The 20,980-nt window shown below is 34.7% G+C and overlaps 1 protein-coding gene across 8 annotated transcripts in view; it reads right to left on the bottom strand.

Moving 5' to 3' along the window:
* The window catches only part of LOC149651742 (rap guanine nucleotide exchange factor 6-like), a 97,623-nt gene extending 79,136 nt beyond the window's left edge, over positions 1-18,487 (bottom strand). For 3 of the 8 annotated variants that reach the window (XM_089848786.1, XM_089848789.1, XM_089848794.1), the window contains exons 1-4: positions 18,243-18,486; positions 17,731-18,018; positions 17,541-17,668; positions 17,376-17,459 (exon numbers count right to left, since the gene is read on the bottom strand). In XM_089848786.1, coding sequence (XP_089704912.1) covers positions 17,376-17,459; positions 17,541-17,668; positions 17,731-17,799 — 281 coding nt within the window. In that variant the 5' untranslated portion in view covers positions 17,800-18,018; positions 18,243-18,486. Of the gene's footprint in view, positions 1-14,547; positions 15,142-17,375; positions 17,460-17,540; positions 17,669-17,730; positions 18,019-18,242 lie in introns of those variants that run through there. The other 5 variants (XM_089848787.1, XM_089848796.1, XM_089848790.1 and 2 more) reach the window with 5 other exon arrangements.
* Positions 18,488-20,980: the final 2,493 nt, after the last annotated feature.

Here is a 20,980-nt window from a genome sequence, read left to right as displayed (position 1 = left end):
CCAGTGTACTTCCGCTTCCGTTCTTTTCCTAGCCCTAACGTAAAGCATCATCATCTCGCGCGCGCTCCCGCGTTCAGAGAGAGAGACTATTCTCGCGCGAATTCTGGGGAGTCTGGTTTTGGCGCAATTCAATTCAAATTCCGTCTGCACTTAAGTTAAAGGTCGACTTCCATCGAAAAGAGTTCTAGCGAACTGAAAACCGAGCATGAAGACTAACAATGAAGCGACCGTGCCGATTTTCGAATCCCCGCTGGGGAAAAACTTGGAAGGGTTCTAGCTAAAATAAATTTAAAAGGATTTCTGTTGTTCATCTTCAGTTCGCTAGAACAACATTGCATGGCTTTCAGTTAGCTAGAAGCCTTCCATCTTTTACCCCAGCTTGGATTCGGAAATCGGCACGGCCGCTTCAGTCTCGATGCTCGGTTTTCGGTTCGCTAGAACTCTTTTCGCTGGAAGTCGGCCTTTAAGGCTTCGGGAAAGCTACAGTTCTAAAGGATAGAACTTCTGAATTGCGCTAGAGGGTTCTAGATTCTAATACAACGACAGAATAAGGTCTGGAGAATACTACGGAATTGTGAATTTTAATGGTGGTAGAATGGAATAAAACTAAAGGGGGAAATATTTGGAATTTTTGCGATGCAGTAGAATGAAAATTAATCAACCGTTTTCTGCTTATTTATCACGGTTTAAAGGGTTTACAAGGCTTATATATTTTAAGTGACGTTATTTTGGAATTTTATTATAATATGCTTGGAGAAATATGCAAATTTTATACTAAAGGGTGCTCTACTATACAAAGGGAGTGTGAAGTGGGATGGTTTTAAATGAAATCAATTTTGAGTCGAAAATGTTCTGTATTTCTGTCACATTTTGTAAAGGGACATCGTTTACGAGTTATGTTTAAGGTGTTTTACGAATGACCCCTTAAAGGCTATGATTTATAACAGGGTTCATACAACTTTTGGAAAACAAATTTCCCTGAGATTTCCAGGTTTTTCCCCATATACTTCCCTGAATTTTCCAGGTTTTTCCCCTATATGGAGCAAATGTTAACGAAGGGCATCCCCATATCTCTAGTAGAACCAGAGTTATGAGCCTCCAAAGTACAGTGTAATGTTAATCCTATGGAGGATGCGTTATATTGAACATTTTGCTTAATTACTTGGTCCCTGTTTGACGCAAATTTCCCTGATTTCCTTGAATTTTACTAAAAATTGGAAATTTCACTGACGTTTTTGTCAACTATTTATTTCCCTGATTTTTCCAGGTTTTCCAGGTTTGTATGAACCCTGTATAATTTAATTATTTAAGGGGTCATCGTTAAAATTCTCTAATTATAACTATTAAAGGTTGTCCCTTGTTTGTAAAATGTCATCAAAATTTATATTTTCCACTCAAAATAGTACAGCCTTTTTTTTTGTAACATCCTGGGTTGTTTGTAATTTTGTAAAGCGACAAATTTACTAAAAGATATGTCAGTAAAAAACAAAGAGTATCTATAACTCGAATCATAAACAATGTAAATTAAAATTAAGCAGTTAAATGGCGCGAAGTAATTTTTTTTTATTTTGGGCAAACCGAATTCTTTAAAGTTTTATCCTGAATAATAAATAAATAAAAATCTTTTAAATATCTTAAAGTTCCTATAAAACTATTCAAGCGTTACAAATACGGTTAGTTTATTGTTAAATGAAAATTCTTTTAAAAGCAATAAACACCTCAAACCTCAAAGAAAAAATGCGTTAGATAATTTGAAAAAAAAAAAAGAAAAAAAAAACCCAAAATGAGAATTTAACAATGTGATTCATAGACTTCAATATTTCATGAATAACGAATCTTTTAATTTTAATCTTCGCTTGCTTAAATTAAACCCAATAATGTCTTAATAGAGCCGAGATCTCCATCTTTAAGAAATAATATTATTGGCAAACAGGAATAAATTCTTCTTAAAAAAGAAAAACACGATTTTATCAAAGACTAATTTTGAGTAAAACATTCCTCGTTGATTAAGATCAGGAAATGATTGTATAATTTTATAATTTCTTAACAGGCTGTTTGTTGAATGGGGGGAGTTAGTGAATTCTTTCCCACTAGATGGGTGGCCTAAATTCATCAAGAAATAATTGTATTACGGAATTACAAGATTAGTGCATGATTACTACTCCCGTTCAGATAAAAAAGAAATCAGGATTGCGACAATTAAATTTTTATATCAAAAATTGCCACCTGAATGGATGGATAAAGTAAAATTCGGTAAAAACTATTTTTGGAGTTTCAGCGATTAGTTTAGTAGGATCTTCAATAAAACTCGTGATAATTCATTACGGTACTAATATTTATCAATAAAACATCGTTTATTTCCAAATTATATTTTTTATTTTATCAATGCAGGGTGTGTATATTAGTTTTATCACCTTGATTACGATTTATAATTAACTTAATTCGATGACGATTTTTGCAATAAAATTCCTTAAAACCCCTAAATGTTGGTTTCCCCCTTTAACACCGAGGATGAAACACTTTTACAGGGGCAATATGCGGAGAAATTTATACGTAGTTTTCACTAAAGTGGTTAAAGAAAATGCCCCCCTTAATCTCTCAGCTAAAACTTCAATGCAGTGTTGTCAAACCATCCGCGAGTTCAACAGGGTTCATACATCTTTTGGAAAACAAATTTCCCTGAGATTTCCAGGTTTTTCCCCATATACTTCCCTGAGTTTTCCAGGTTTTTCCCGTATATGGAGCATCCTATGGAGCAAATGTTAACGAAGGGGGGGGGGCAAATATGACTATTACATAATCAAAGGACATCCCAGTATCTCTATTAGAACCAGAGTTATGAGCCTCCAAAGTTGGGTGTAATGTTAATCCTATGGAGGGGGGTATGTTTATGAACATTTTGCTTAATTACTCGGCCCCTGTTTGACGCATATTTCCTTGATTTCCCTGAATTTTACTAAGAATTCAAAATTTCCCTGAATTTTCCCTGAGGTTTTTGTCAACTATTTATTTCCCTGATTTTTCAAGGTTTTCCCTGTTTTCCAGGTTTGTATGAACCCTGTTCAAGTACTGATTCAAACTGAACTGCTAGCCTTTCCTCTGTAATATCTTGACTAAACAACAGCCTGGCAACACTGGGTGAACGGCAAAAAATTCTTTAGTGGAAACTATGTATAGTTTGTCAGTCAAAGTACTGAATGAACCTTTTTAAAAACATTTTTTAGACCAAAAATAGATGAAATACGTCAAAAGCCATCGTTTCAGGATTTTCTACTATAGGCTTCTTTCTACATTTATCAGAGATCCCCCACGTGTTTGGTATATGGTATGATCTTGGCGGGAGTCTGGTGCACACGGCGCGAGGTTAGGCAGTAGCATCAAATTTTTGGCGCAAAAGCCGAGCAGGCTTTTATCCTATTCTAGGCTTCTCTAAATATCCCTTCTCTAGCGCTTAGTTTTCCCGCACTTTCTCTCTGTCCCGCTCCCTCCACGTGTTTTGTTCTTTTCCTTTTGAAAGAGGAGATGGAAGATGCTGCGAAGGATGGATGGTGAATTTTCCCGCCCTTTTCCACCATACACCCACGCGCCGAAGAGAAGAACGCGGGAAAACCCCGGCAGCCACGGCAAGGTTTCCTATAGTACAAATAGATGGCTATGGCTGGCTTCTCCCGCCAAAATTGATCGTCCAAAACAGCTTTTAGAGCCAATATTTTGCGCCACTGCAGGCTACAACCTTAAACCTAGGCCAGCCAGGACACTCTAGGGTTTTGATAAAAACATAGGGCTAGGGGGACTCTAGGAGCTTTTCAAAAGAGTAAAAGAGACTTTGAGCATTATATAAAGACAACGACAGTATTATTGATTAAAAATTTGCTTCGTATTTTTGGAGAGGGAGAAATCGAGGTTTAAATTAAAAGAAAAGATTAATTTACTCGCGGCGGAGAAATTGATTAAAAATAAATATTGGATGAGATATTTTCGATTAATTAAACTCAAATAAAGTTACTGTCATTTAGTTGTTATTATAAAGCGTAGTTTGTGTCCGCTTAAATTGATTGTTAAGCCTACTTTTGAAAATTACGGATAAAGGTAAACAATAAAAGTAAACGGTAAAATCTTAATGAATAATTCTAATTGTAAATAAACACATGAAACATAATTAAAAATATTATGTAAGCAGACTAGCAGTTAATTTGTAAAACAAGGAATACATACAACTAACTGGAATCATTGTGAGCCCTTGTGTTAATTTCTACGCGAGTTTTGTCTCTTTTGACGTCTTTCTAACTACGATTTCATTGGTTGATTGGTAGCAACGCGAGGTCAGGTAAGGTTCAACACGCAGCGAGATAGCTTATTCGCATTGGTAAAATACGTCATTCATAATTATTAGTCTATAGTTCTTCCCACAAAATCCACCCAGATACATCGAGCTAATTTCTACACAATCAATCTTTCCTAGTAGCTGTATTTATTCCCGGTAAAAACACATTTAAAATTAAAACCCCGGGCTAATTGAACATCAAAAATACAAAAGTATATTGACTTTAATGCCTATTGAAGAATCGCGCATTTATTTGATCTTATTACCAACCATGCGCCTTCGGGCATTCCAGAATCAACCAGAATGTAGCGGTAAAAGGAAATTTAAAATATTTTTCTCTCACATACTAATTACTATGGAAACCAGTTAAACTAGTTGTTAAGTTAAATCCATATACTGCTAAAGGACACACCATAACCAAACCGAGGGATCAAAGTTGAAATATTGGGAACACGAGACGTCACGTGTTATTGCGTATCCCCCCCCAATACATTGATTCCTCCCTCTCCTATTGGTCGGCAATTATTTTTATACCGCAACCACTGACTGACTGCACAGTTTAAAAACTAACACTCTAGACCTGGTTTCTTTTCAAAATCAAACTAAACTTAAAGAAAAAAATAAATAAATTATTCTGGAAAACGAGACTCAGATTTCTGCAGAATTTCAATTCTTATTTTTTGTATGTCAAGGGCTTTTGGCTCTAATTTGCGTTTGGAAATGGTTTCAACGTGTGGTTATAGTTTTTGGGTACGGATATTTTTCTTAAAAAGTTAAAACGTAAGACTAGTTTTGCTTTTAAAAATAATCGATTAGGGGGTGATTATTATGATCATTAAAGGAAGTTAATTAGACGAAATTATAACTTTGAGAATTATAATTAAGCCAGGTATACGCTGATACGAGCTATTTAAAGAATGTAAGTAATATCTTTTCGAGAAAACTAATTAGATATTTTAATTGGTGTTAAAAGTTGAACTTAACTTCCAAAGATACAAATATAGGTTCGGATTAATTTAAAATGGCTGCATAAAAAACGTATAGAAGAAAATTAACTAAATTAAAATATAGAAGGGGTAAAGATTCAAGTACATGGTATTTTCTATGGGTCATTCATATTACAACATAAGTTTATAACGTATGTTCCTTCCATAAGTATGACACTACCTATTCTTCGTAATGCTAGAGACTTACACCTCGAGCTAGTTTGAGAACGACAAGCGACAATTTGACTACACTCGGTTAGTTTTTCAGGACTTCCATCTAGGTCCTATTTAGCCCGTATTCTAAGCCTTTGACAGCGCCTCACCAGGCGTATTCGCTTTACCTCGAATCTATGACCTACGTCACATCATGACAAGCTCCAGTTTGTAACCAGTGACAAACTTATGGAAAATATAATATCATGAACTTATGATATTACATCTTAAATTTTCATTATTTTAAATGTTTTAGGCTTAACCTTTCCTTTAAGAGTTCAGAATATACAGCTATAGCGTTATTACCGTACATATAGTAATAAAATATCAAAACTTGCCAACCTGACAAGAAAATAAACCCTTAACGTCTTATTTAGCTCTGGTCCACCAATTTTACAAGTAAAACACCTTAACTACGTTAAACCGCAAGTATGAAAGATACAATATTATGGTCAAAAATCGTGTTGTTTTTATTTCACCGACTACCCCTAGACACCGGGTGCCTACTTTATCACTCACGCTTTACCGAGCTCCCCAACATAACATACCATACCATACCATCATAAGTTCATAAGCTATGTTCCATCCATAAGTTTGTCACTGGTTACAAACTGGAGCTTGTAATGAAGTGAATGAGGTAGGTCAAAGATTCGAGGCAAAGCAACGCCTGGTGACTGAAGCGCTGTCAAAGGCTTAGAATACAGACTAAATAGGACCTAGATGGAAGTCCTGCAAAATTAACCACCGAGTGTAGAACTTCAATTCTCGCTGGTCGTTCTGCTTGAACTATCTCGAGCTACATATCTTATAAACTTATGCAGCATACCATATAACAAGAGCGTATCCGCAACAAAATAAAAAGGCAGCGTATTTTTAAAGCCCTGATGGTCAGAGAGGAGCCCTAGCTGCTTTTGATATTAATGTGCAGGGGCTATCTCTTGGTCAGTAATATTGAACCAATACTACGAAAGCTACGCCAAATGAATACGCACTACCTGAGAAACGCCTTTGCAATTATACTTCCAATTCAGTAAACAAAAATACTTTGACATACTATTTCCGACAGGGACGTACGCGCTTCTTTCGTTATTTAATGATGAAATGACACTGGAATCAAAGGCAGGGAATGTTATAATTCAAAGGGAGCTCAATTTGAATCCATAGTGAAATTTCATTAGAAGGAAGCCAGTGAGCCTACATTAACTCGTAAGGGCGAGTAGGTTTAGTTCTACTGTAAATTCGTGTTGAAATAGATGTGGAATATATGGAAGGGCGGGGGTTGTTTAGAAATATAGGTATTACCAGGGATATTACGTTGAAGCGAGGGGAAGTATTCCCGCTCGTGTACGGACGGGGTGGATCCCGGATTCAACCTTATACATGACAGACTACTCATCACACCAGGGATGGGGATATTCTAGAGTTGGGGTGGTAATAAAGACGTTGAAGCTCTAGCTGCAGCATTCCACGCATCTCATAAACAATGATTTTATAACCTTCGCCATAAGTAACATTAATAACCCAAAAGTATACCACTTGCCAGCGGCGCAAGGTGCAACAGGTAGCGAGATAAAATTCGTCATATATATTAATGATTAGTTTAGCCAGAAGTGAGATGAGACTAGAAGTGAAGGGCTCTAGCATTGGTAGTAGATCCTGGCATTAGTGAACAAATTTGAGGATTTTATGTCGCTTCCATCGCCCCTACACTAGAGGGAAAAAAATTGGTCGAGTCCAAAAACATTTCCTACCCCCTTCCCCTCAACCTAAAGCCGCGGAACACGGACGCGGCTCCTTGAATCTAGTTCGGCCGTCTACCGCCACGAGCGTCTCACGTTTTGGAGGGAAAATTCAGAAACCGCTACTAGAGGGCCAACCGTTGGTGTGTTATCAAGAATATTCACTTTCGCCGAGTGAAGAATTTGGTTACCTCGATACTTCTGGTCTCATCTCACTTCTGGTTTAGCTAGCTCTTCAAACAAAACACGCTGAAAAAATACAGGGCTACACAATACTTCCTATTAGCTGCCTTAATCGTAAACATGGCACTGAGTGTAAACTTATTGTTTTTATATTACTTATGATTTAACTAAAGCCGTAAGGACACCTTTTGACGGATAATTTCAACACATTTTTGGTGATTAACGCGATTTTAGTGGCGTCTCGTAAACTTGACACATCCATTAATTATTCTTACACCTAAATTATAAATCAATTAATTCTAACTAATATTGATAATTTACAATTAAAAATACCGCCTATTATTTTATACACAGAAAAGTATAAATTTTTTTCCCTTATAATGTTTGGTTTTATGACTCAAATACTTTACATTCTCTCAACCAAATCACCAAGTCAAAATTATCTTTGCTTCAAATAGTTGCTCAAATTATTTCAAACTACAAAAAATGTCTCCTTTTAAACGATAAAAAAACTTAAGGCAACCACACCCAATGTAATCGCAGTTCAAAAAAAAAAAAAAAAAAAAAAAAATGAAAACTTTGAAATTAAAGCGTGCAAATATTCAATTCCACGTGATATGGAGCGATTCACCCTTAATATTCAATAGCTATAAAGGCGCCCATCCCATTCTGACTTCAACTTATCCCTACAAAGTCCAAGTCAAACAGATAAGGGTACCTAAGATTATATATAACAAGTCCTTTTGAAGTAACAATAACAAAAGAAAGAAAAAGTCGCCATCAAAGTGCCATTGAAAAAAAAGTCACTTTTGAAAGAAATAAAAGAAATAAAATTGGACTCGAGAAAAAGGGAGATAGCCTAGCCTGATTCCTGATACGGTTCAAAGAGTGAAAACGTGGAGGTTTCATTTACAGGGGATACACCTTAACTTAGTAGGGAGAGATCAAGAATGGCTCCTTAAAAAATACCCTCAAAATGGCGGAAAACATTACACCACCGAGTGGCTATATGGGCCTGTGACCTTTAAAACAGGAATGCATACAGCCATAAATTCATAAGATACATTCCATGTTTGTCACTGGTTACAAACTGGAGCTTGTCACGAAGTGAGGGAGGTAGGTCATAGATTCGAGGTAAAGCGATGATTGCCTAGTGAGGCGCTGTCAAAGGCTTAGTACAGACTAAATAGGACCTAGATGGAAGTCCCGCAAAATTAACCGAGTGTAGTCAATATTATGGTTAACTGTTAAGGGGGTGTACACCTGTAACACAAACAACCGCTTTTAAAACTTAAAGATCAAGGGATAAAACAGCTTCTTTATATCTCACATCCTTTCATTTTTTTTATTTTTTTACTGTCAAAGGCTTAGTTGCCCAAAGGGCATAGGCTATTAGGTACTGGACACTGACCAAAATTTTTCCACACGTGAATATAATTCCTAAAGTAAATTACAGTTACTAATAACTAACTGTACTGTTAGACCCCTTTGGCAACTCGGGTCTCACGAGAATTCAAGAGGTCGATAAAAGGTCCGATGGACGACAGACTAAGTTGGACATAAAATTACTGAGAAACAATAGAAAGGATAGGTTATGAGGTGATGCCAAGTTGAATTGACTTTTCATCAACAAAAACTAGAACTATGAGATAAAGGGGTGGGGGTATCGATTATACGGTATAATGTTTGGATAGCTTAAAGTACTTTCTCTCTTCAACAATGGTTTGCCATTAAAGGTGTTAGTTATTTTCTTAAAAGGGCATAATAAAATATTTACAAAGCTCACCCAAAATTGCTTTCACTATTTTTTAGTCTCTTTTGTGTTGTTTTTAAATTGAAGATTAAGTTACTTAAGTTAAGTTTCTTCGTTAATGAAAACCGCTTTCTAAACTAATTCGTAATTTAGGTTGAACTGGATTATAAACAATACGAACGTAATACGTTACCGTATTTCATAAAGAGATAAGGATAAATCTTAAATCTTAGATTATTGTTATCAATAAAACCACACACGTGTTTAGTATAAAATTGCTAGTTAATAAATAATCTGATATATTCAATAATAAACTATTGTAATTTCAATTGATACAAATTTTGATCAAAGAGATAAGTCCGATCAATGGATTAATTACATGTATAAAGTGACTTTTAATTAATGAAGAAGCTTTGTCTGTTGTATTTTTGTCTTTGCAGAGAAAAATCACAGCTAATTCACTGATATTTTATACAAGGTGTTTCTGATAGGTCTGGTCAGGGATAAGTGTAATTTTAGAAGTAGGAATGGAGAAGGAGAACAGAGTAATCCTGGACCCCCTTCCACACGACGGAAGGGGGGTATGAAAGAAGAGGCAGGTCATAGCGACAGAGGTAAAGAGGAATTACGTATTTTTCGCCGTCCCCGTCAGCAACGTCATCAAAACGTAGTTGAAGTGAGCCAATAGTATAATTTAAACTTTTCGTACGTGTTGGAGGGAGGGGCTCTATACCGGGCTATGAGTCGGACCGAAGTAAATACTAATCGTTCTCCATTCCTACTTCTAAAATTAAATCTATCTCTGGTGCTGGGCCACCCTTTTCAAGTTAAGATTGATTATAGTATTTTACGGATTACCCCTGATTAGACAATGATTTCTAATTTAATTAAGGGGTCATTCCTAAAACACTCATCAAATCATAATTCTCCTTAGGGAAAAATGGAGATAGAAGTTATACATTTTCGATAATTCAAAATCGACTTCCCAAAGAACATGATCCCCCTTAATTTAGGGCAGACTTATCGGAAAACCCTGATACTGATTTTAAACATCTCTAATCCTTCCTAGCATTTTTGATCAACAAATGAATGAAATTTGCAGGTTTCTACGCATTGAATTCCTTCAAAAACTTATTGTGGGTCCCAATATTTGTAAAACGTGATATACGCAATAAAGATGACGCTTTCAAATCTATGATAAGTTAAGTAACTCCACGTGGAGATCAAAATCCTCTATATTGTAACGAAATTATTAATAATTTGGCCTCAAAGCTGCTTATCTCATTTCTCGGTCATGCACACGCTTGGGATTATCAGAAATTACCAAATAATGTGGCGATTAAAAGGACGCCTAATCTTTTAAATGACCCCCATAAATTACGCTACGAGAAGGACGTAACATTCTTGGATGATTCGGGTAAAATAAGTTTGTACTTTCTAATCGCTAATTATTATGACATTAGATAAGAATTAATAACAAAGAAACTCCCATCACCAATAATAATGAAGCTCCGACTGATCATTGACACATTAATAGCCTAGCCCTAATTATAGCTGAAGTTGAAATGTTATTGTTTATTACTTATTACTATTCGTGACATTTTGGGGCCAAGTTTGTTGAGATGATTCAGCATTTCGAGCGAATAATTGAAATAAACTTTCTTAAAATAAAACTGATTCAACTTAATCTGTCTATAGCGTTTAACTTAAATAACATAACTAATAACTTTAAATATCAATTAATGTATCAGGGGTTTGAACCTATATAGACTGACACCACAATGGATCGTTGCTAACTATTGTTAAAATATTGTCTTAAAAATGAAGGATGATTTTACGTGAAGTTGAAATTTGGTGCCAGAAAACGAGGGGCTAATCACTTTCATAGTCTCTGTGCAACGATTACGGATTACGGCCGCGTAATCATAAAAACACTGTCAAGGGCAGAAAACTTCCCTGATTACGCGTAATCCTTTTAGTACAGTCAAAGGTTCAGTAGTGTACACTGATTACGCTAAAAGACTGGCCCCTCACCAGAAAATTAAAAATAAACAAGGATAGTTAAGAATGGTATGGGAATTTCACTACTCAACATAAAATCCCGCGTTTTTACTCTCAAATAATAAAGAAATGGAGGTAACGGTATATAAATTTCAATCAAATGGTTAAAATTCCTCAGGCATGGAGCATAGTGCTTAAAAATTATATTTATAGATATTAAAAACAATAGCAATTGGGAAAAGTTATGAAAAATGGTTTGGAGAATCATAAAGCTACTTCCCTGAATTACAATACACCCTAACTTCTATGAAAACCCACCTCTTTGTTTGTGACAGTAAAACAGCCAGCAAACAAAAGTTTCGCACGGTTGAAGCGTTTAAAAAACATCAGGCAGTGAAAGTTTATTATGATTTGGCCAATGTACCTTCTTCTATGAATTATGATTATTGCGTGGTACCAGTTGGAACCATTATATTTAAACGTTGAAATTAAAAGTAATGGTAGTTTGTTTGAGTGTGACTCATAACGTATGACTTCCTAAGGCCTAAGGTCAATGACCAATGAACTATTGTTTTCACTGCGCGAATTTTTAAGTTTTGGGATGCAGTAATTTAGGGTTTTAAAAATACCCCAATCATTAATAAGCGGAACTATAACTGACAGAATTTGTTTAAAAACAAATTTTATCGGTTTTAATATATGATGCAAATAATTAAAGAAGATAATTACCTTTAACTGTAGTTGTGAGTACGGGGATATAACATTAACCGCCATTACTATGTTTGAAAATGGAAATTTACGCGGGAAATCAATGTTATTGGCGGGAAAAAATGTTTGGCGGGAAAAAAATAAAATTTCTTAGAGCCTCTAGCGCCATCTACATTCTAAAGCGGAAACTATCAATTGAAAACACGGAGGATTTATTTTTGGAGTGGCATTAAAAATAGACGTCGTTGGAGGTTTTTCTTATAAATAATCGGGAACTAAACAATATAACAATTAATTTTTAATAGGAGTATTGACTGAACTTTAGATTCAAGTACAAAAATCATGCAAAAAATTTGATTTAATTTATTAACATGCATTTAATAACGAAAATAAAATACAAATTAATACAAAATGGTTTCAGTATGACGTAAATATGTTTTCCAAATTAAAATTTCGAGTTTTAAAGATCATTAAAGTCTGAAAACCTTTTTTTTATGTCGTGTTAATTTAAGAGTAAATTATGCGGGAGTAATTATTATTCCGGTTAAAGGAGTTTTTATGCCAAAAAACCTGACTTTAATCTAGGTGGCGTCAACTTCGAGAAAGGAATTTTTAGTTTTAGCCCTGGGTACAAAATTAAAAGATTGAATAACTGGAAAATATATAGGAAATCTAGACAGAAAAACTTGAACCGTTTACAATCCACAAACCGATAAGAAAAATATTTTGATAACCGAAAGAATCTAAAATCAAGTTTCAATAAAATTCGAACTCCAGAATCAAGATGAAAATAACTTAGCTAATTCGAAATTTAAAATAGATAGTATGCACTACAGGGGCTAGATTTTAAATTCCCTCCCCAGTTTGTAAAAGTTAACTGCGCTTGCCTGTAAGTTGTTAAAGCACCTCAAGTATAGAACTGAATAATCGGAATCGAACTGAACTACTCATATATTTCTGAAAAAATATCTTTCTAAGTTTTTGTCGACTAAATTAAAGAAGAAAAAAATCAACTTTCATACTCCCCCATTGAATAACATTACCGCAAATCATTTTTAAAATAATTAAAAATTCCAATACTAATTATCGGAACTAATTATAATTAGTACCATTGTATCCGTCGTATTTTAGACTACATTTAGATAAATTTTCAAAATCGTAGCCCGTTCCAATTTAGTAAAAAGTGGACATTTGCGTCAACTCCCGTATTAAATAACATTACCGCAAATCATTTTTAAAATAATTAAAATTTACAAAACTAATTAACGGAACTAAATATAATTAGTACCACTGTATCCGTTGTATTTTAGACTACGTTTAGGCAAATTTTCAGAATCGTTGCCCGCTCCAATTTAATAAAAAGTAGATATTTACGTGAACTTCACGTCACCATAAATATCCAAAAAAAAAAAAATAATTTGACCAAGCGTGGTATCTGATGGACTTTATTGTTGTACAGGGGGTGCACTATAGGAAGGGGCCACACGTTCATTTACGGTTAAAAGGAAAAGCTTGTCGAAAATTCCACAAAACAGAAAAAAAAACACCCACTAAAATATTCAAGAGGGCATAGAAAACTGTGCCAGAATTTTTTGGACAGGAAACGTGGTTATGCTAGACGAACCGTTTAGTTTCAACGGACAATAAAAGCACCGGTGGGTGCAGTGACTCGTTGCTTAAAATCATTGTTTTCACCATAAATATAGACAGTATGCATTAAAGGGGTTAGTAAAATGACACGCCCCCTCCCCACGTATCATAACTTTAACCCTCGCTTCATGGTTGCCAGTAATTTGGGAGAGTTCCGGTTTGGAACTGAATCGAACAGAACTATAAGCTTTTCAGTCTGTTGTAGATAGCGGTTGAACTGTTGCAGTCAAAAAATGACTGGCAACACTTGCCTGCACACAATATCTACGCTTAAAAAATATAACGACTTCAACATTGATTTCTGAACATTTTGAAAATCCTAGAAAACTAACTCAGGGTTCATACAACTTTTGGAAAACAAATTTCCCTGAGATTTCCAGGTTTTTCCCCATATACTCCAGCTTTTCTCCGTATATGGAGTATCCTATGGAGCAAATGTTAACGAAGGAGGGGGGGGCAAATAGGACTATTACATTATCAAAGGACATCCCCGTATCTCTAGTAGAACCAGAGTTATGAGCCTCCAAAGTATAGTGTAATGTTAATCTTATGGAAGGTGTGTTCATGAACATTTTGCTTAATTACTCGGCCCCTGTTTGACGCAAATTTCCCTGAATTTTCCCTGAGCTTTTTTGTCAACTATTTATTTCCCTGATTTTTCCAGGTTTTCCCACGTTTTTATGAACCCTGCAACTAAATTTTAATTAAGTTTAACCCAGGATTACCACAAAATTTTCAGAATCGAATTTACTGACCACTTCGTAGGATATTTTGGTTTCCCTGACCCAAAGCAACCCAACACTATAACCATATCCCAGTAAAAAAAATAAACAATTAAAACTTCAAAGTTCAAATTATTTTATCGCCACTTGTAACTCCGGACGTCACATAGTGTCTCCTATGAAATCACGCTTTTAGGTGGCTATTTTAAGTAACTGACCAAGGACACGCAAATTAAAAACTACCACCATAAAAAATATTTCTACAAACCTGCACATCGTAGTGTTCGTATAATCCCAAAAAAACAGTCACAAAATCTTAACGCCGTCGCGTTTAAAAAAATAAACACTTTATTTTTCACCTTCAACACGCGCGGATTCAATTAAGTCCTTAAAGACACAAAAACGGCGCTAAATTTTATAATTAAAAAGTGTCCGCTAAGACATTTTCGAAGACATATCCGTACTACATCCAAAAACGAATGTACTTTCAAGAAATGAAGGTTGTAATCCTATTAAAAAATCTGTTTTTGGCAAAGGTTCCACGGTAAAACATTTAGGCGCTACATAGAGAGATAGAAGCGTTCAAAATAAACTTTTCAAAGAGAGAACCAGCAGACAACTTTTACGCGCGAAACTTTGGCGCCCGGCTAAGGCCTAAAACGTAATCTCCGCGAGTCGGGACACTAACTCTGCGTGATGCAGGTAGAGTGGTGGTAGACAAGAAATAATATTCTACACCACATTCGATAAAGAAAAATTTGCCCCGGGGGCTACACCTTTTTTATGGTGCGCTGGTACCAGTGTACCACAGTGTACTCTCTCTCCTGTTAGACTGAGAGTACTGGTCAAACTAGTATGGCTATGTACGCCAGGGAATGTTAGTAAGCTCTCCTAGAGAGGGTGGTAAGGAAAATTTTGTTCAAAAACGTCTTTTGGGGAGGAAGGAGAAGGTCGAATACTAAGGGGGGGGGGCGAAATTATGTCTACGTCTCTCTCTTAAGACTTCACTTAACTTCTTATATATATATATTTAAAAATAAATTTTAGTTTTAGCGGTTTGGGTTTGGGTTTGGGAAACCGGTGGACAATAAAATTAAATCATTTTCCTTATTAGACGAAACTAATTTCTAATTTTAAATGTTTATTTATGTATCAAACCCCGAAATTTGTGTTAATTTATTAAAATCAAGACGTTAATGAGGCATTAAGATATTTTTAGCTAAATTAATATGGTGTATATAACTAGGAAATATATAGTATCATAAGTTTATAAGTGATATGTTCCATAAGTATGACACTTAGTGTAGTTCGTAATGTTAGAGACTTACAGCTAAATCTAGTTCGAGATCGACAATTGCTACACTCTGTTAATTATGCAGGACTTCCATCTAATCCTATTTAGTCTGCTTTACTAAGCCTTTGACAGCGCCTCACCAGGCAATCATCGCTTTACCTCGAATCTATGACCTACTTCAATCACTTCATGACAAGCTCCAGTTTCTAAGTTACCAGTGACAAACTTATAGATGAACATATCTTATAAACTTATGATAATATTGCAGATATTTTTAATTATAAGTTCGTAGTTTGTCTTAATTAGCTCTACTGTACGCGGGACTACTGAGAAGTCACGTGATAACTATCTGCCTTGATTTTAAAAATTTTAGAGGATGTTTAATGTTTAATGTTTATATAACAAGGTCATGTTCAAACCCCTTTTTCTGTAATATTTAAAGATCTGGCCCGAGGCCAAATCATTTTATTACGCTTTTAAAAGAAATTTAAAATCTTGTAAAGCTCCCGTTAAGCCTTTTTGATCGACATGTATACCGGGTTGAGGGTGGTGGTGGTTTTTGAAAGAAATTCATAAAATGAGGGCACGCTTTTTAAGATAAATATAAAAGAGGCAAAGTTTTTCTATAAAAAGCTCTCTTAAATATTTAGTTCAGACTCTAATGAAAAAAAAAATAAATAAATAAAAAAAAATTTGAATACCGGATTTTTCTATAACCTTGGTACATAGTTTTATAACTGGTTCAACTGCCTTTTTCCCGCGCTTTTTTTTAAGGCGCAATAAATTGTAATATACCCTACATGTTTGTAAGACCGCTGAAAAAACACCCTCCCCCTACTCACTCCAAAAGCCCGAGAGATTTTAAATTTTAAATTTCGCGCCAAAAACCCGCAATGCCTCCTAATGACAGAAATTTCTCAAACAAGCTGGCGCCATCTATTGGCCAAATTACGAACTAAACCTTCTCCAATTACAAAACACCCTCCCCCTACTCGACTCCAAAAGCCCGACAGATTTTAAATTTCCCGCCAAAAACCAACAACGCCTCCTAATAACAGAAATTTCTCAAACAAGCTGGCGCCATCTACTGGCCAAATTACGAACTAAACCTTGTCCAATTACAAAACACCCTCCCCCTACTAGCCTGCCCGAGAGATTTTAAATTTCGCGCCAAAAACCCGCAACGGCCTCCTAATGACAGAAATTTCTCAAACAAGCTGGCGCCATCTATTGGCCAAATTACGAACTAAACCTTGTCCAATTACAAAACACCCTCCCCCTACTCGACTCCAAAAGCCCAGTCCGAGAGATTTTAAATTTCGCGCCAAAAACCCGCAACGCCTCCTAATAACAGAAATTTCTCAAACAAGCTGGCGCCATCTATTGGCCAAGTTACGAACTAAGCCTTGTCCAATTACAAAACACCCTCCCCTTACTCAACTCGAAAAGCCCGAGAGATTTTAAATTTCCCGCCAAAAACCCGCAGCGGCTCCTAATGACAGAAATTTCTCAAACAAGCTGGCGCCATCTATTGGCCAAGTTACGAACTAAACCTTGTCCAATTACAAAACACCCTCCCACTACTCAACTCCAAAAGCCCGAGAGATTTTAAATTTCGCGCCAAAAACCCGCAGCGTCTCCTAATAACAGAAATTTCTCAAACAAGCTGGCGCCATCTATTGGCCAAGTTACGAACTAAGCCTTGACCAATTACACGCGTTGTCGCGGACAATGATAATAATCTAACATGCATTGTTTCGTAATATTGGATAAAAACCATGCATTTTTTGTTAAAAACGTACCTAGTTCTTGGTAAAAACATGGACCCATCAATAAAAACAGAACCAGACAGCAAAATATACCAACAAGTACTTAATTGACCACGACTGTGAATAATTTTAATTAATAATTATTAAACAGCAACTTATTTTGATTGAAATTTAATAAAATATTGAATAAAAATTTACCAGTATAATATTTCATTGGCTTCATGGAATTCATAACGTAGACTTTTACAAAGAGCTCTTAATGAAGCTTCTCTTAAAGAAGAAAGGGCTTCCAAGCCATGCAAATAAGAATAAATAACTTGTAGGTCCTGTAAAATTTGAAGAAAATGTTAATTCGCACGATATAAATCTAATGAATTAAGGTAATTACCTCTGGTTTACGAGATTCTGGTTCTTTCTTTAAACTGTTGATGAAAAGGATGTCATTGTAGCCAGACATATCCAATTATTAGATGAATGATCGTGCATTAAATGCAAATGTAAACTAACAAAACTTCTTGACAAGACACAATATGTATAATTTCTTCATGCAATATTTCTTATTGCTCGACATTTCAATGACTTTTCATTCAATTCTTAGTGAATCATGATGATAAGGTTAAAATTGCATGCCATTTTTTATTTTATTTTTTAATTTCTGAAGCCAAGCTAACAAAATCTGTGAAGTAAAAGAAAACAAAACATCGTTCAAATAATTATTTTTTACGCAGATTAAGTGGTTATTGAATATGAAACTCTAATTTTATCGATACTATTAAAAATCTAAGTTCAAAATGATAAATGATGGCATGACGCGCAAAATATCAAAATATTAAGCCTTGGCCTAAAGAACTGTCGTCAAACTTGAATCGCGACTTATGATATTTTAAGCGGAAAACTTACCAAAATTTTTGCAAATAATCGTTTCTTTGTGGATTTACTTAACTAGATTTAATTATTTTTGGCGGAAAAACTTCATAAAATTAATATAAAATACAGAAAACAATGGAAAGGGGTGACAAAACGCAACTATGACGAAACGATGAGGCAGACGATTTCTTGGAAATTCAAAAATGGGGTCAACGGCTTCCCAACGGTCATTTTCTAGATGGCGCCAAAGATTTGTGAAAACTGCGGGAAATTCAAATTTCAAAATTCTTTGCAAAAAAAAAAAAAAAACAAAAAAGCTAATAAACATTATATAGTTTAATTTAGGAAAGTAAGTATTTAAACTTAAAAAACTTCAAACTAAATATAAAAAGGTCTCTTTATTCCTTTCATTTGTAATACAACATATCTAGTAATATTGTAATTTTAATTTAATCTCGGAGAACACCTCTTTTTAATCAAACTCTTAGCACCCCCTGCTCTAATTTAAATATAATCTCACTTAACACGTACAATAAACTGGGGTTATCGCTTTGAGGAGGTCATAATTAACATTAAACTAATTATGGAAAAGGGTTATCATCAAAGAGGATTGAAACTTAACAAGAAAACATGACTTTTTAATTAATTAATTTAGTTACGTAGATTAGATTTCTTTTCTCAAAATGCTATTTTTTAAGTAAAATTGCGAGAAACAACTCTATCTAATATTATTTATTATAACATTTAAGAGATTAATTTAATTAATTTTCAAGCGTGTAGGCGTTTTTCATCATCACTTAATTAACATTAAACATCAATAATGCCTGTTTGGTTGGTTGGAAATTTGATTAAATTAAATTTTGACTAGTTGTGGCCAAGATAATTAATTATTTTTTTATTAAATCAGGGTTTTAGTTTAATCAAAATTAAGATAAGTAACATACCATTGGCTCTAAAATGCTCAACTATCCCATATTCTAAAAGCTATTAGAGATCAAATGATTTAAAAAAAAAAAAAAACATTTTATCATTCAAAATTTCAAAAAATCAAAATCCTGAAAAAAAAAACCATTGAGTTGAGAAACTTGCCACTAGAGCATGGATGAAGGATGCGCGTGAAAAACATTCGACGCTCAACAGGATGTGCAACTCCCTATACTAAAAAGTAGACAAGTCGATACCAGCGCCGCCTGGCTATCAGCGCTGGAAACCCTCGCGGGAAAAATAAAAAATACTGGACACGAGAAAAAAAAACGGTTTTTTCCTTAGCGTCGTCTGCTAGAAGCAAAACGGTGGGTTTTTTTTCTTATGCCCAGTATTTTTTATTTTTCACGCGAGGGTAGCCAGGCGGCGCTTGTCTACTTTTTAGTATAGGGAGTTGCACATCCTGTAGAGCGTCGAATGTTTTTCACGCGCATCCTTCATCCATGACTAGAATGGCCTTTCATCCACATGGATATAGACCAAATGAACTCTATCACCCGCTTGTAGCGTCATCCCGGTGCAAAAAGGGGAACTAAAAGAAAAGGCGGGAAATTTGACGGATTTAAAGAATACATGTAAATGGCCGAAATTCAAGTTCGTTTTCTAGATGGCGAAACCATCGTTTGATAAACTTGGTGGCTGTCCGTCCGTTCAGTTGTTTTAAAAGTGTCCCGCGCTCCCCCAATAGGCAGGTTAACGCAAAGGCCACTCTAGTGGTAATTTTCTCAACTCAATGATAAAAACTGATGTCTCTAATATAATTTCAAACTATTTCTGTCTTTTAATCATAATATAGAATTTTAATTAATTGATTGATTGAAATCAAATAATATTTGAGAATTGAATTGATTAATCACATAATCATGATTAGGTTTTCAATTAAAATGATGATCAATAATTTAATTTTATTTTAATTAAGACTTTAAAACGTCACGTGTTTCTCACGGCTTAAGATTTAATTTAATTTAAATTTGTACTAAAAACAAAAAAAAAAAAAAAAAGGGTTTAAAAATTAAAATAATCCTATTAACAATCTGAAATTAGAATATATAGAAAACATAGAGGCAATCTGATAATTAATTAATTATTAATTATAATTCATAGAAAAAAATAATATTTTAAAATCATTAGCCTTAAACCCGGAATGTCACATGAAAATTGAAAAAATGTTTAAAACAAGACATTTTTTAATTAATTTTTTTCTTTAAAGGTTTAACTTTCTTTCACTCCTTTCTGTTTCGGATTTGATTAGTTTCTTTTAAAATACATATCGTCAAAAACGGATTTATGTAAGGAGAACGTTGAACGTAGCATTTTTAGGTTTTTTTATCAGGGTTTAAAAATCTAGAAATTTTTTTTTAAATTACTGTGAGGTCAAAGGTCAAGGTCACACCCCCCCTACCCCACCCCCAATTGCAAACCCCCACCCCAACACCCCCAATGTTATTAACCAATCAGTTGAGGAGGAGGAGGAAAAATGCATACTTTATTGAGAAACTTCGTCTGCTTATATTTTGACTCCACCCACAAATTCGATCTCTAGAAGAAGTAGTTTGTGGGTGGAGTCAAAATATAAGCAGACGAAGTTTCTCAATAAAGTATGCGAGGATGGTACTAGAGGCTAAAGCTACGATCCGACGTTCTTAGTAAATAAATCCGTTTTTGATATCGTGCAATCAATATATTATCACAACAACAATAATAATTATATTGGCACAATAACTTTGTTAAAAAAAAGGACAGTTCCCTAAACCTAACATAAATAAATTAAAAATTAGCTATAGAAA

The sequence above is a fragment of the Phalangium opilio genome, unplaced genomic scaffold (genome assembly GCF_054372755.1).
Source record: "Phalangium opilio isolate 3A_F unplaced genomic scaffold, DU_Popi_V2 ptg000082l_1, whole genome shotgun sequence".
NCBI classification, from domain to species: Eukaryota; Metazoa; Arthropoda; class Arachnida; order Opiliones; family Phalangiidae; genus Phalangium; species Phalangium opilio.
Note: the sequence above shows the minus strand (reverse complement) of the source record. Positions and strands in the feature narration are given on the sequence as shown.